Source organism: Dermacentor albipictus, chromosome 1, assembly GCF_038994185.2.
Source record: "Dermacentor albipictus isolate Rhodes 1998 colony chromosome 1, USDA_Dalb.pri_finalv2, whole genome shotgun sequence".
NCBI lineage: Eukaryota > Metazoa > Arthropoda > Arachnida > Ixodida > Ixodidae > Dermacentor > Dermacentor albipictus.
In genome coordinates this window covers 138,774,368-138,787,040 of record NC_091821.1, presented here as the reverse complement: position 1 = coordinate 138,787,040, position 12,673 = coordinate 138,774,368, and the positions used below count along the sequence as shown (strand labels likewise).

Here is a 12,673-nt window from a genome sequence, read left to right as displayed (position 1 = left end):
GATCCGTGGTCCCAATCTCTAAGGCTTGTTGTTCTGCCGGGCCGCTCGATGGAGACGACGCACTGCCGTGTTTGTGCGACGAAAAGTGAAAACGCTACGTGTTAACCGACACGTATGCAATAAGCTGGCACGGTTTATGCGGATACAAAACACATTATGTTCAATGGCTGCTGAGTCGGGGATTTGACTTTACTACTTTTAAAACAAAACTTCTGTTTAAGCGGGCATGGTTTAACGAGGTTTTACTCTATTCTCCTGATTATAGAATGTTAGCTAATGTTTAGCAAAGGAGTTTATCGGTGATGGCTATGATACTTGAGGAAAGGTGGTTCCATTCCTGAAATATACGGGGGATGAAAGATTAAAAGAAAGACTGTCTAACATGAGTCAATTCCTACATTACTGCGACAATCGACACGGCTTGAAATGTACTGAGTCTGCAGTGTGAAGTTGGTGAAGTGTGGTGTGATGGGAACTTTTATGAAATGGCATGACGGGTGACTTCGTGGCAGCTTGCCCATGGACCAAGTGCTAGGTTAGTTTGCATTGAGGTTATATTTGCAGTACGGTTATCATTAGAAATAATGAAACGAGTAGAGTTTTGTACTAGTTCAAGTGAAGTAACAAGACAAGGTGATGGACACAACAAATACAACTCTGGCGTCTCAGACGCCCAAACAACGGCGCAGCTCTCTCTCGAGCGCACCGGGAAGAAAGAAAAACTCAGTATCACGGGGCCTGGAAAGGCCTCATGAGCTAATCTAACCTATATCTCTTAGACACACAGCGCAAAACATATATAATATGGGCACACAGATGTTACAGTGGAATGTAAGGGGTTTACTCCACAACCTAGACAACATTAAGAAACTTTTACATAGGTACACTCCAAAGGTGCTGTGTGTCCAAGAAACACATCTTAAACCTTCACAAACAATCTTTCTCCGACAGTATGCCATTTTCCGAAAAGACCGCTACAAGGCCCTTGCCTCTTTGGGTGGTAGGGCAATAATAGTAGATAAGAGTGTTCCTTGCCGGCAGTTACAGCTTAAAACGCCCCTAGAGGCAGTTGCAGTCAGAGCAGGGCTTTTTAGTAAGCTGCTGACAATTGCATCTTTATACATTCCTCCCAAATGTCAACTCTCCAAAACTGAATTTGAAAACTTTATTGCGCAACTCCCGGAACCCGACATTGTCGTTGGAGACTTAAATGCTCATTATACCTTGTGGGGTGATTCTCGGTGTGATGCCAGAGGGCGTCTGATTGAAAACTTCCTCTTCAATACAGGTGCATGCTTGCTAAATAAGGAGGAGCCAACCTTTTATAGCGTTGCGAACAAGACATTTTCATCTATAGATTTATCCATTGTTTCAAGTGGAAAGTACATAAGAATCCATACAAGAGTGATCATTTCGCGATTGTTTTAAAATTAAAGGGGTTGGGACACCAAATTTTGAGGCTATAAAAAGCATGTTGTAGGCTGCTTCCGTATGCAAGGACACCCAGTACGAGGTATTGGATGCTGCAAACATTTCAAAATAATTTTAATTCAGCTCCAAAAAGTCATTAAAATCTTCTCATGGTCGAGACCCATCGCTAGGGCAGCAGTTATGACGTCACAGAGGAGGAACGAAAATATTGACGTCATAGCACACTACAGTCGCCGACCGTTTATTCGGACCTCACGGGGACTGCGAAAATGTCCGAATAAACAGGTGTCCGAAAAAACAGATTAAGAGAAAAAAAATTTAAATCCTTTATTTCCACGCACTTATTCGGGCTCGGCAGTAGGCTTGGAAGAAATCGTGAATGCGCCATTGCACGCTGTTCCGTTTACGCGCAATTAGATAAGCCTGAATCTCGGAGAGGGTCGTACGGTCACTATTAGCGGCTGAAAGCACAGTCACTGCTTGTACACGCTCCGCATGCGACGGCAGCGTAGCACATGGTGCGTCATCTTCCGACTCAGAGTCATCGTCCGGCGGTGCAGCAGAAACCTGACGAATGATCTTGCCGTCGTCGAGTTCTGCGCATGTCAATACAGCAGTGTCAGCACCTATGAAACTGTCAAATGAGACGGTGTCCGGAATCGCAATGCAACCACTGCACAGTTCTCGGCAGTACATTTTCCGGGTCAGTAGGGAGCACATCGGAAGGTGACAAGTCTTAGGCCTCCCGGCACCCGCTTGCCGGCGTTCCCCAGCGCAGTCTGCGCGGGCACTGTCGGCGCCATTAGACCCTTGACGCGATGTTTACGTATGCCGCGTTGGCTAACCGAAACCTCGACACAGCACACAAAGCAAACGCCACCGTGCCAGCACCAGTCGCACAAACGAAAAACGCGGCCTGCTCGCAGCGTCTTGCGCGAAGAAACAAGTCAGCTGCTGGATTGTCTTGACATGGCTTACTAAGCTGAAACCGGAACTGCCGCAGAGCCACTCTATCTAACCAGGCAGAAACGATGGTGATGAGCGGGGATTTCCAGTAGCGCCACTTTGTGGGGCAGCAAGGAAGCTCCGTTCAAAACAAAAATGGCGTTCAGCAAGTCGAACCATGCACCGGTCAGAGTCGGTGCATGGTGCTCTCGACCGAGTTGGCTCAAGGAGTGTCCGAAAAATCAGGCGAGAGGTTGCAAGGTGTCCGAACTTTCGGCAGTTGTTATACATTATGGTCTATGGGGAGAATGGCGGTGCCGCGAGGCTGACCGAATAATCGGGCATGTCCAAATTTTCGGAGTCCGGAAAATCGGTCGGCGACTGTAGCACAGAAACTTGACGTATGATGAGTAGCGATGAAATGCCGATTACGGAGCCTGCTGAGCCGAGCGACCGAGCATAGCCTCCACTATGACCGAGCTACAGGCATATAGAAATCCTTTCTTAATGCAAAGAAGGGGTAAGGCGTGCAGACACGGACACAAGAGGAGAGAAGTGGACAACACGAGCGCCGCACGGCGGCCCGCGAACGGCAAACTGCGTGTAACACTTGACTCCAAAAGGGACCAGGATATGCGGTGTTCGTGTTGTCCGCTTCTCTCCTCACATAGTCGCATAGTTCGGCAGCTCGGAGCGGTCTCTCATTCGCTTGGTCTTTCTCAATGTGAGGGCCCGTCCACGTTACCGGCACGGAGACTCGCCACACGCCGTTTGCCGTTGGCGGGCCCCCGTGCGATGGCAGTTTTGCTTGCGAACGGCAAGATTTCCTTGCCGTAGAGAAAACGGGCCCTGGACCCATTTGTGCGGCAGCCTTACGGCGAAGCGGCCAATCAGCGACCAAGGAGTCGTCACTCTGGCACCGACGACTGCCTCACTGCCTCTGATCGTTCGGCGCCGCCGATATCGTCGCTAGGCCTTTTCCGGTTCACTTCAAAGCTAAAGCTTATGGCGCTTCGGAATGAATCACCGACTCTCACAAGCTGCAATATTTTCTTACCGTTGTTGTCGCTCTTCGCAATAATTATAATAATCGCGACATGCACTTCGAATCGCCATTTGTTTACCTTTGCTGGGAGAGCATGGGTACGCGCGAGCAGACGACGCAGCATCGTTTTACGTCACTATTTTTTGCGGCCCACGTGACCAAGCCATGTTGCGTTTCCTCCTCTGTGACGTCATAGCATCCCCCCGGAGCCCAGAAACCGAAACTGATATCGCTCGGTATAATAATGTTACTATTAAATTATTTATCGGATATATATGAATCCCGCTGTGTGTATCGTGCTCCCTGAAGCATGTCGCAACATTTGAATCAACAAACGCATGAACAAAAATTTTGATGTTTCCACCCCTTTAAGGAAATGGGACGAATGTTATCCACATGTACCCCAGTGGAAAGCTGACTCAGCGAACTGGCAGCGATACGAAGAGCTGACATATATGACCTGGGATGATATTCGTGCGCTTAGTATTGACGATGCAGTGTCATATTTAACCACATTTATTGTCGACGTAGCATCAATATGTATCCTGCAAACAAATGCACCGCCTAATAAACGACGGGTTCCGTGGTGGAACGATGAATGTAAGGAAGCACAAAAGAAACAGAATAAGGCTTGGAATCGGCTCCGTGACTCTCCGACTATCGAAAACCTTATCAGCTTTAAGAAAATAAAATCAGAAGGCAGAAGAATGCGCCACCATGCCAACAGCTGGCTGGCAGTAGCTGGCAAAAATACATTTCCGGCATTAATTCTTAGAAAAGCCTGGAACAAGGTAAACAAATTAAAAGGTTGCGAAACTCATCCTCTGCCATTATTAGTAAACACACAAGCAGACACTCTTGAGGACCAAGCTGATTGTCTAGGAGCACATTTCCAGTAAATCTGATTACACAGATACATTCCTAAAATACCAGCGATTAGCAGAAGAGCTGCATTTGGGTCGGAAAAGCACATCCAATAAGTATACAATCGTCCATTTGGAATGGCTGAGTTCCAGGCCTCACTGAACTGTTGCAACAAGTCCGCTCCAGGAAGTGACAGAATAATGTATGAGATGATCAGACACACCCTGAAACCAAAAAAACATTACTGTCACTCTTCAATTTCATGTTCTCTGCTGGCTACATTCCTTCTGTCTGGAAAAAAGCAATCGTAATCCCTATTCTCAAAGAGGGCAAGGACCCTTCCTCACCCAACAGTTATAGGTCTATAGCTCTGACAAGTTGTCTATGCAAATTACTTGAGAAAATGATTAACCGTCGCCTCATCCATTTTCTTGAAAGCAACGAGTTATTCGATCCCTTTCAGTGTGGTTTTAGGGAGGGTAGATCCACAACAGATCACCTTGTCCGCATCGAGACACATATCCGTGGTGCCTTTGTCCACAGTTTTTCCTGTCGGTATTTTTAGATATGGAAAAGGCATACAACACAACCTGGCGCTTTGGAATCCTCCGTGACCTGTCTGAAATGGGAGTTCAAGGCAACTTGCTGAACGTGATTCAGAGTTACCTCTCCAATCGCACGTTCCGTGTTAGAGTTGGTAACATTCTGTCTCGTCCATTTACGCAAGAGGCTGGTGTTCCACAAGGTGGTGTGCTGAGCTGCACTCTTTTTATTATCCAAGTGAACTCGATGCAGACTGCCATACCACATACTATGTTTTATTCTGTATACATGGATGACATCCAGATATGTTTCAAATCATGTAACCTAAGTATCTGTGAGCGACAAGTACAGCTTTGCATAAATGATCTAAGTGGGCGGACAAAAACGGTTTCAAGCTAAACCCACAAAAAAGTACATGCGTCCTGTTTTCTAACAAGAGAGGCATACTTGTGGACCCCGCAATAGATCTAAATGGAGAACAGCTATCTGTGAGCCATGAACACAAATTTCTAGGGATCCTTCTAGACAGTAAGCTGACTTCTGTACCACACCTGAAGTATCTGAAATCAAAGTGCCTCAAGACTGAATGTGCTGAAGCTCTTGTCACGCACATCTTGGGGAAGTGACAGGCGGCGCCTTTTAAAACTTTATAAAACTCTAATATTAACACACGTTGACTACGGAGCAATAGTCTATAATTCTGCTGCACCTAGCGGTTTGAAAGTGCTAGATCCTATTCACCACTTGGGTATCCGCCTTGCTACAGGCGCCTTTAGGACTAGCCCTGTGGAAAGCCTCCACGTTGAATCAAACAAATGGTCATTGTATTACCAAAGGACATATTTAACTTTCTCCTATGCCCTGAAAGTTAACTCAAACATTAAACATCCTTGTCATTCTACTATATGCGATTTGTCCACTGCTAGGCTGTTTCGTAACCGCCCAGCCACTAGGCCTCCTCTGTCCCTCCGGTTGCAAGCAGTCTCAGAAAAAACGGGTCCCTCTTTTACACAATGTCCTAATGGCTCCTACACGGCTTCTACTGCCTTGTGAGTGGCAGACTATCCAATGTTACATCTATCTTAGAAATATTGATACGAGGCCTGGAGGCACACATATATTTGCATTTTCTGGAATTTAAGGAAAAGTACTCCTGTGATGAATTTTATACAGATGCTTCGAAGTCTCCTGCTGGTGTTGCTTATGCAGCTCTAGGACCCTCATTTTTAATATCTGGGGCACTAAACCCACACACCAGTATCTTTACAGCGGAAGGATACGCTATACTTAAGGCTATTCAACACATACAGCTCACAAATATCGCTAAGGCTATTGTCTTCATAGACTCATTAAGTGTAATGAGAGCCCTAATTAGCCTACGAAAGCACAAGAACTCCGTTTTGAATGAACTATATACCTTGTTGTGCTCTGAAAATATGGGCAACCAAGTGATCGTCTTATGCCGGGTACTTGGCCATGGGGTATAGAAAGCAATGTGGCTGCTGACGAAATGACTGCATCAGTGAGTTAAATACACCCATCCCTGCCACAGACCTTAAAGCCTTTGCTGCGCCTTAAATTGAGGAATCATTGGCAAGGCGAGTGGGATACACAAGCAATGAATAAACTTCACATTGTAAAACCAAAACTGGCGAACTGAATAAGTGGAAGAACAGCACGGTACGAGGAAGTACTTCTCTGGTGATTAAGGATAGGCCACACATATGGTACTCACTCTTATCTCTTGACTGGGAGTGATCCTCCAACTTGTATTAAGTGCAGCAATAGTCTCACAGTCATCTATGTTCTTATTCAGTACCCTGCCATAGAAACGGAGAGGAAAAAGTATTTCCCTGTTGCATATAGCGAGAATATACCCCTTCACCCTGCATTTTTCCTTAGCGATGAACCGCTTTTTAATCTGCAGACAGTCTTGGATTTTTTAGCCGAAACGGACACCCTGAAAATCATTTGGCCTGGCAACATTTAGCACACGACTAACGGCGCTGCACAGCGCTCTTGAAACTCTGGTGTCACTGTTATGTTTTATTGCATCATGATTTAACGAAGGCTCATTGCCATAGCCCACATCACTACCTAGTCAGCATCATTATTTTAGCACCTATATATTCTACACCACTTACAGCTACATATTTTAGGCCCTTTTACAGCCATGTCACATCTACCATGAGGAATTCGTTGTGCATGTCATCCACAATACATCGTCAACATTACCATTTGTCATGGCACTCCTTGGCCAAACCTGGCCCTTGCGCCATAAAACACCACACATCATCATCATGCCCTGTCAGCACATTCTTTGTCCATCCTGTCAATGACAATATTACAAAACAATCCTGGAACAATTCCAAGCGCCTCCAGAACAGCTTTCATGCAGAATTATCGTCGTTGTAGTAGGCTACAGTATTGTTAGTTGCTGTCTTAAATGTGTAAGCACTGGCAAAGTTTTCTTAGGGCAGCGGCACCAGATGAGTTGGTTGAGCGACTCATTGGTGTTCTGTGTTCGTCCGTGAATACATTTGCTCGGAAAATTGACTACCTTTGAAAGTTTTCTTTCTGCTCCATTTGCTGGACGATCGTGCCATCTTCTAGGCAAGTAATACGTTTGAAACTCGAAACGGAGGCGACCACGACCACATAAGCAAAAGCAAGAGTTTGACGTAATAGTTCTTTTCTACAAAGGATTATTACATCAAACTCTTGCTTCGAGTTGTTAACAAATTCGACTTCGCCCTGCCATATGCTAGCCGCCTGATTAGCTCAAATGGTAGAGCGGCTGCCCCAAAAAGGCGGTGGTCCCGGGTTCGAGCCCCGGACCAGAACGAATTTTTCATCAACTGCGATGCTTTCCTTTCAAGGAACCTGTATGGGATTCATTTGTGGCAATTGCTATGATTGGGTGGATGTCTCATCTCCTTTTAATTAATATATGATTTTTAGTACAAATCATTTGCTTACCACACGCACACACAAAATAAAAAAAGGAAACCATGCCGTAACGAAGAAAACTTCGAGCGACAACGATAAACAAACTGGCCTTCGCCCGCCATTTTTAAACATTAGGGTGCGCGGCACACTTCGGCATGACATTTGAACCGCTTTGAGCGAACGCTTGAGGTCGCGCTTTTGCAGGTTTGTTCCTCATAGTGCAGTCAATTTTTCTGTGCCAAAATTGCAAATTCGATTTTTGAGGGGGTTTATCCTACCATAACCCCCCCCCCCCCTTAAGGGCAGTAAAAGGCATGCATTTGTTTTCCAGACGTTTTTGCAGCCTCTAGGGAGTCAGAAAAATTGGATGTTGACTGTACTCAACTGCACGAATCGATTTGTGAACATACAAATAACTTCTCAACTCAATTATCTGCTACTCTGTTTTTCGTATATTTGGTGAAATACTTGGCTGAGGGCGATGCATTACATACAGCCCTACCATGGTGCTCATTTGTTTTTAGGACAAAAGAAAATTCTGGAGCTTCTACGGGCTGAAACCACAGTTGTCAAATTGCTGAACCCACAAACCACCATTGTACCAAGACAGGCGTACCTGTCTTGGTACAATGGTCATCTGAGTCAACTCGAATTGAAACAATTCCTATACCCTACACTGACAAAGAAAATGGCGGTGAAAGCAACACCTATGTGCGAACGTATATGACTGATTAGCCACTGGAAGGCACGCAGATCGCATCACATACACATGTTCATGCACACAGATTCAAGTGTTTGCACATGCAGTTCGGAACTTTCTGTCAATCCGCAAACTTCTGGGCGCAATCGCAGCAGTTTCGACGGTTGTCAAAAACATGTATAATCTCAGAACCGATCGCCGGTTAGCCACAAATACGAACATATTAGCAGCAAGCTTTCTGCGACGGCTTGTGGAAAGCTTGCTGGTCACATCGGCCAGCAGCCAAGTTTCGCAATGGCACACTGCCTTGGCTGTTAGGCCTGATTGGTAGGGCTTCGAAAGTTGTATCAGGTATCGGCGACAGAAGTTAGTTTTACGCCGATTCGACTTGTATCTATTCGCAGAGGCCGCATGACACACTGGCAGCCAACAAACCGCCTTACAATGAAAGCAACTGTACAGGATGGTACGAACGTTCTCCAACGCCATCACCATCTTTGCGGCACACTGTACAAAGGCATCTCATCTGGGCGCCGTTCATAGACGCATAGTCTCTTGTTGAGCTTCTAACATTATTGTTTTGTCTAGTGTGTTAAGGCACACCAAAGCGTATTCATCATTTGAAAGGCACGTAAGACATTTGCCTTCACTTTTTATCTTGTGCCTGATGGCACAAAGTCTTCTAGATCATTTGTAATTTCTTGTCTGACCTACACCTAGTGCATATTTTTGTTCTCGTTAGCCTATAAAATTGTATTTGTTTGGAAAATTAAGTTCCTTACCTACACAAATAAAATTTTTGCTGCGTATTGTACATGGTATACCGTCCGTAGGAAGGCAACTTTAATTGGTCGTTGTTGGCTTTGTGTCTTGCTTCATTCTTGAGGAGCACTTACTGATCGCACAGTAATAAGCTTCGCCGAATGTCTACAGATCACTGCTGGACTACTCCGTCTTCCAAAACGACCAATTTTTCTGCTCCAAAACTTCTCCAGAACGACATTTTTCCAGCTCTGAAAATTGCTCCAAATCCTAAACTGGCTGGACCACCGCTGGTGTGGTCTTGGTGCTTTATGCTAGGCCACAATTTACAGGTAGGCATTGTTGGCGCTTAAAAAAAAATGAATTCCTGCTACACCGCACAGCTTGGAATTCACCAAGGTGGTGCTTTGCTTTGCAGGCTGTAGGTCCAAGCTTTTTTAGAAAAATAAACTTATTCATAGACCCTGTGACCAAACTTCCGGCACTAATAGGAATTCGATTTTCCAGACATGTGCTGTAGCTGTAGATAAGCTGTTTCAAAGCTGCCTTGTTTTTTGTCTTAAAATTTTGTGTGGAAAAAGTGTGATTTGCAAGGTGGTAGTAAAAAACAGTACATTTGACATGTACCTTTATTTTCAGCCTTGAAAAAGGATTCTGAAGATAAGGAGGAGCGGCCACAGCGGAAGCGCAGATGGGGCTCCACAAATGTTGTTCTTGGTCCTTCAGTAAGCATTTCTACTGCTGCACTGAAGGTATGTTTGCATGTTCAGCACTTGAGAGCAAAGTATATCTTTGTGGTTGCTCACTGCCAGCTGTACTGTGGCAGTGCATGTAAAGAATAACATAGCAATAGAAACTAAAGCATCCAAGCTTGTGGCACCCTAAGGTGTTGAAAAGGCGAAGGCAAAGGAGCTTGTACTTAGAATCTTGGTTGTGATGTAAGATGTACCCCTGTATCATCTGCATACCTGCCAAGCATACCAGATTTTGACCATTTCTTCCGATTGAACGGTTGACAGGAAAGTGTCCCGGAAATTGAAGTTGTGCCCCGTTTCTATCCGCATCCAGCACTTCGTCTGAACACATTGGCAAAAAATCCAATCCAATCCTGTTGGAAGTTCATGGCGCATAGCACTAAGAAAGTAGTAGGGAAACCCTGGTTGGCATTATTTTGTTAACCGTAGCGCCGCTCATTACACTGACGAGGTTGTTGGGTGCCTTGGTAACCATAGTCTCATTCAGCTAGCAGGCGAATACCGCAGTCCACGGCTAGCAACACTATAGAGTCTGCATCGTTCACCTCGGTGCAGTGGCTAGAATTGGGAAGTGTGATGAACGCGCCAGCTCGCGCGTGGCGCTTTGGAAGGAAACTGCCAGGGGGCGCTGCCACACGCATGCATGTCGGCCGCGACGGTGGCTAGCGGCCGCAGCGCAGGGGCCCTGCATGGAATGCGATCATCCACGTGCACTTTCAGGAATGCAATAACAAATAAGAGAGCTTTGCAATATATATAATGCTCGCTCATTCATGACTGCAAATTGCTATATGCAGAATAGCATAGCTCCTTACGAATTAAAATATGCTGAGGTAACAATCCGATTGAGTGCGCATTGATGGTAGAATGCAGCTTGTTTTGTCTGGTTATCGAACTTAACGCAAGAAAATTCCCAGTGGTAACTGGGAAGCAAAAATTTTATTTTCAGCACACTGCTTATGCGAGCAACTCGTTTTTTGAAGAGTGGCTTAGAATCCGAAACCATTCTTAGTAATTGAGGATGTTTTGCTACCTGACACACCTGAGCTGGTGCTCTTTTTTTTCCCCAAAAGAACAGAAAATTTTGTTTAAATAGTTTACAAGCAGTTCAAACAGAACGTTGTCAGCCTCTGCTAAGTGACGTGCCTGAGCTTCAGGCGCTTCTTTTCACCGGAAGCCGCTCTCTCTTTGTTGAGTGCCTTCGCGTAGAAATGTAAATGGGTGACCAAAAAAAAATTTTGTAACCTGGTTGGTGACGTTGGGTACATGCTGTGTACAGCCTAGCATGTCGTAATTGTTTTGCAGGCAGGAGACAGACTTATCCACGCTGCCACTGTAACGCTCATTGTAACTGAACCACATCGAAAAAGTAGTTTCAAGGGCGTCTACATTTTAGAAGAGCTTCCCAGAAGGGTATATGGGGCCCCGTAGAACTTGGTGAACATCGCCAGCTATTCGTTGGCTTCATCGGCGGAAACAAGGAGTTCGTCAAAGCATTCCTTGCACTCAATCAAATCCTTTGCTGATATTGATGGGAGTGAAATGCAAAAAAACGCCTGTGTACCATGCATCGGGTGCGTGCGCCCCCCCCCCCCAGGACAATGGTGATGGGCCGACAATATAGCTGATGACCATGCTGGCGATGTATCAGGACCAAAATATTGTTTTTCTGCTCAACTTGGTGAAGAGATTAGCACATGTCCATGCAGGCCGAGTCTGAATTTTGAACGGTGCTCTGTAAGGTGTCTAATTTCGGTCGTTCTTATACATTGTCTATGGGGCCAGTGGTGGTGCCACAAAGCTGGCTGTATTATTAGTGTTGGAATTATTGGTTGGTGACTGTGTCGGCATTGGAGCTGGTGGCCCCCTCTCCTACAGGCTTGAAAACTGCTGTAAGAGTCTATAAGCAGCATAGCTGTGTGACATTTTGACTACGTATGAAGCTGTGCACATTAGTTGCAGATTTGGAGATTTGCTAGGAAAAGCACATTGTGAGCTTTTTTATCTCATTTTTGATATGCAGGACCTGATACCTGATATTGAAGAGCCACTGTCCAAGCCCAAAGAGCTTGAAGAGGAGCATGTCACTGCATCTGTTGGAGAGTCACCAGTTGCAGAGCTTGAGGAGACGTCTGATGAGCCACCAGTCAAACTCCAGGTTGTAGATGATGAAGCTACTAGTGAAGAAGTGCCACCCTGCGATGACAAGACAGAAATTAAGGAAATGAAGGAAGATGGAGAGCCTAGTCACAGTGAGAAATCTGCGAAGGGTGAGAAGGTTTCGAGAGATGAGAAACCTAAAGATGATAGATTGCCCAGGAGTGAGCGCATTCCTCGAGATGAAAAGGAAAAGCCCCTTGGCAGGGAAGAGAAGGCAGTTAAAGCTGACAAACCTCCGAGAGAAGTTAGTAGAGATGATAAGCTTGGAAGGCATGATGCAAACACAAAGGAAATGAAAGTGGCCAGAGAAAGAGCATCGCCAATTACAGCACCCAGTGCTGAGCGCAAGGCTCTCCGTGTGATCTCTGACAGAGCGCCCTTGTCTAAAAGGTAAGTTTACAAATCTCAAATATTTATGATGGAGTTGTTAGTCAAACGCAAAAACATGAAGACAAAGAACTCGTTAAAGGACATACTACAATATATTGTGCTGAATTTATTTGCTTTCAGATACAGTCT

At 45.4% G+C, this 12,673-nt stretch overlaps 1 protein-coding gene across 4 annotated transcripts in view; it reads left to right on the top strand.

Annotated features, from left to right (window-relative positions):
• Positions 1-12,673, top strand: part of Acn (apoptotic chromatin condensation inducer acinus) — a 104,328-nt gene that overhangs the window by 53,849 nt on the left and 37,806 nt on the right. For all 4 annotated transcript variants that reach the window (XR_010567464.2, XM_065444175.2, XM_065444176.2 and 1 more), the window contains 2 exons: positions 9,879-9,991; positions 12,018-12,544. Coding sequence is in view for 3 of the 4 variants with exons in the window: in XM_065444175.2 (XP_065300247.2) it covers positions 9,879-9,991; positions 12,018-12,544 (640 nt within the window). In the remaining variant the exon portion in view is untranslated. The remainder of the gene's footprint in view (positions 1-9,878; positions 9,992-12,017; positions 12,545-12,673) is intronic.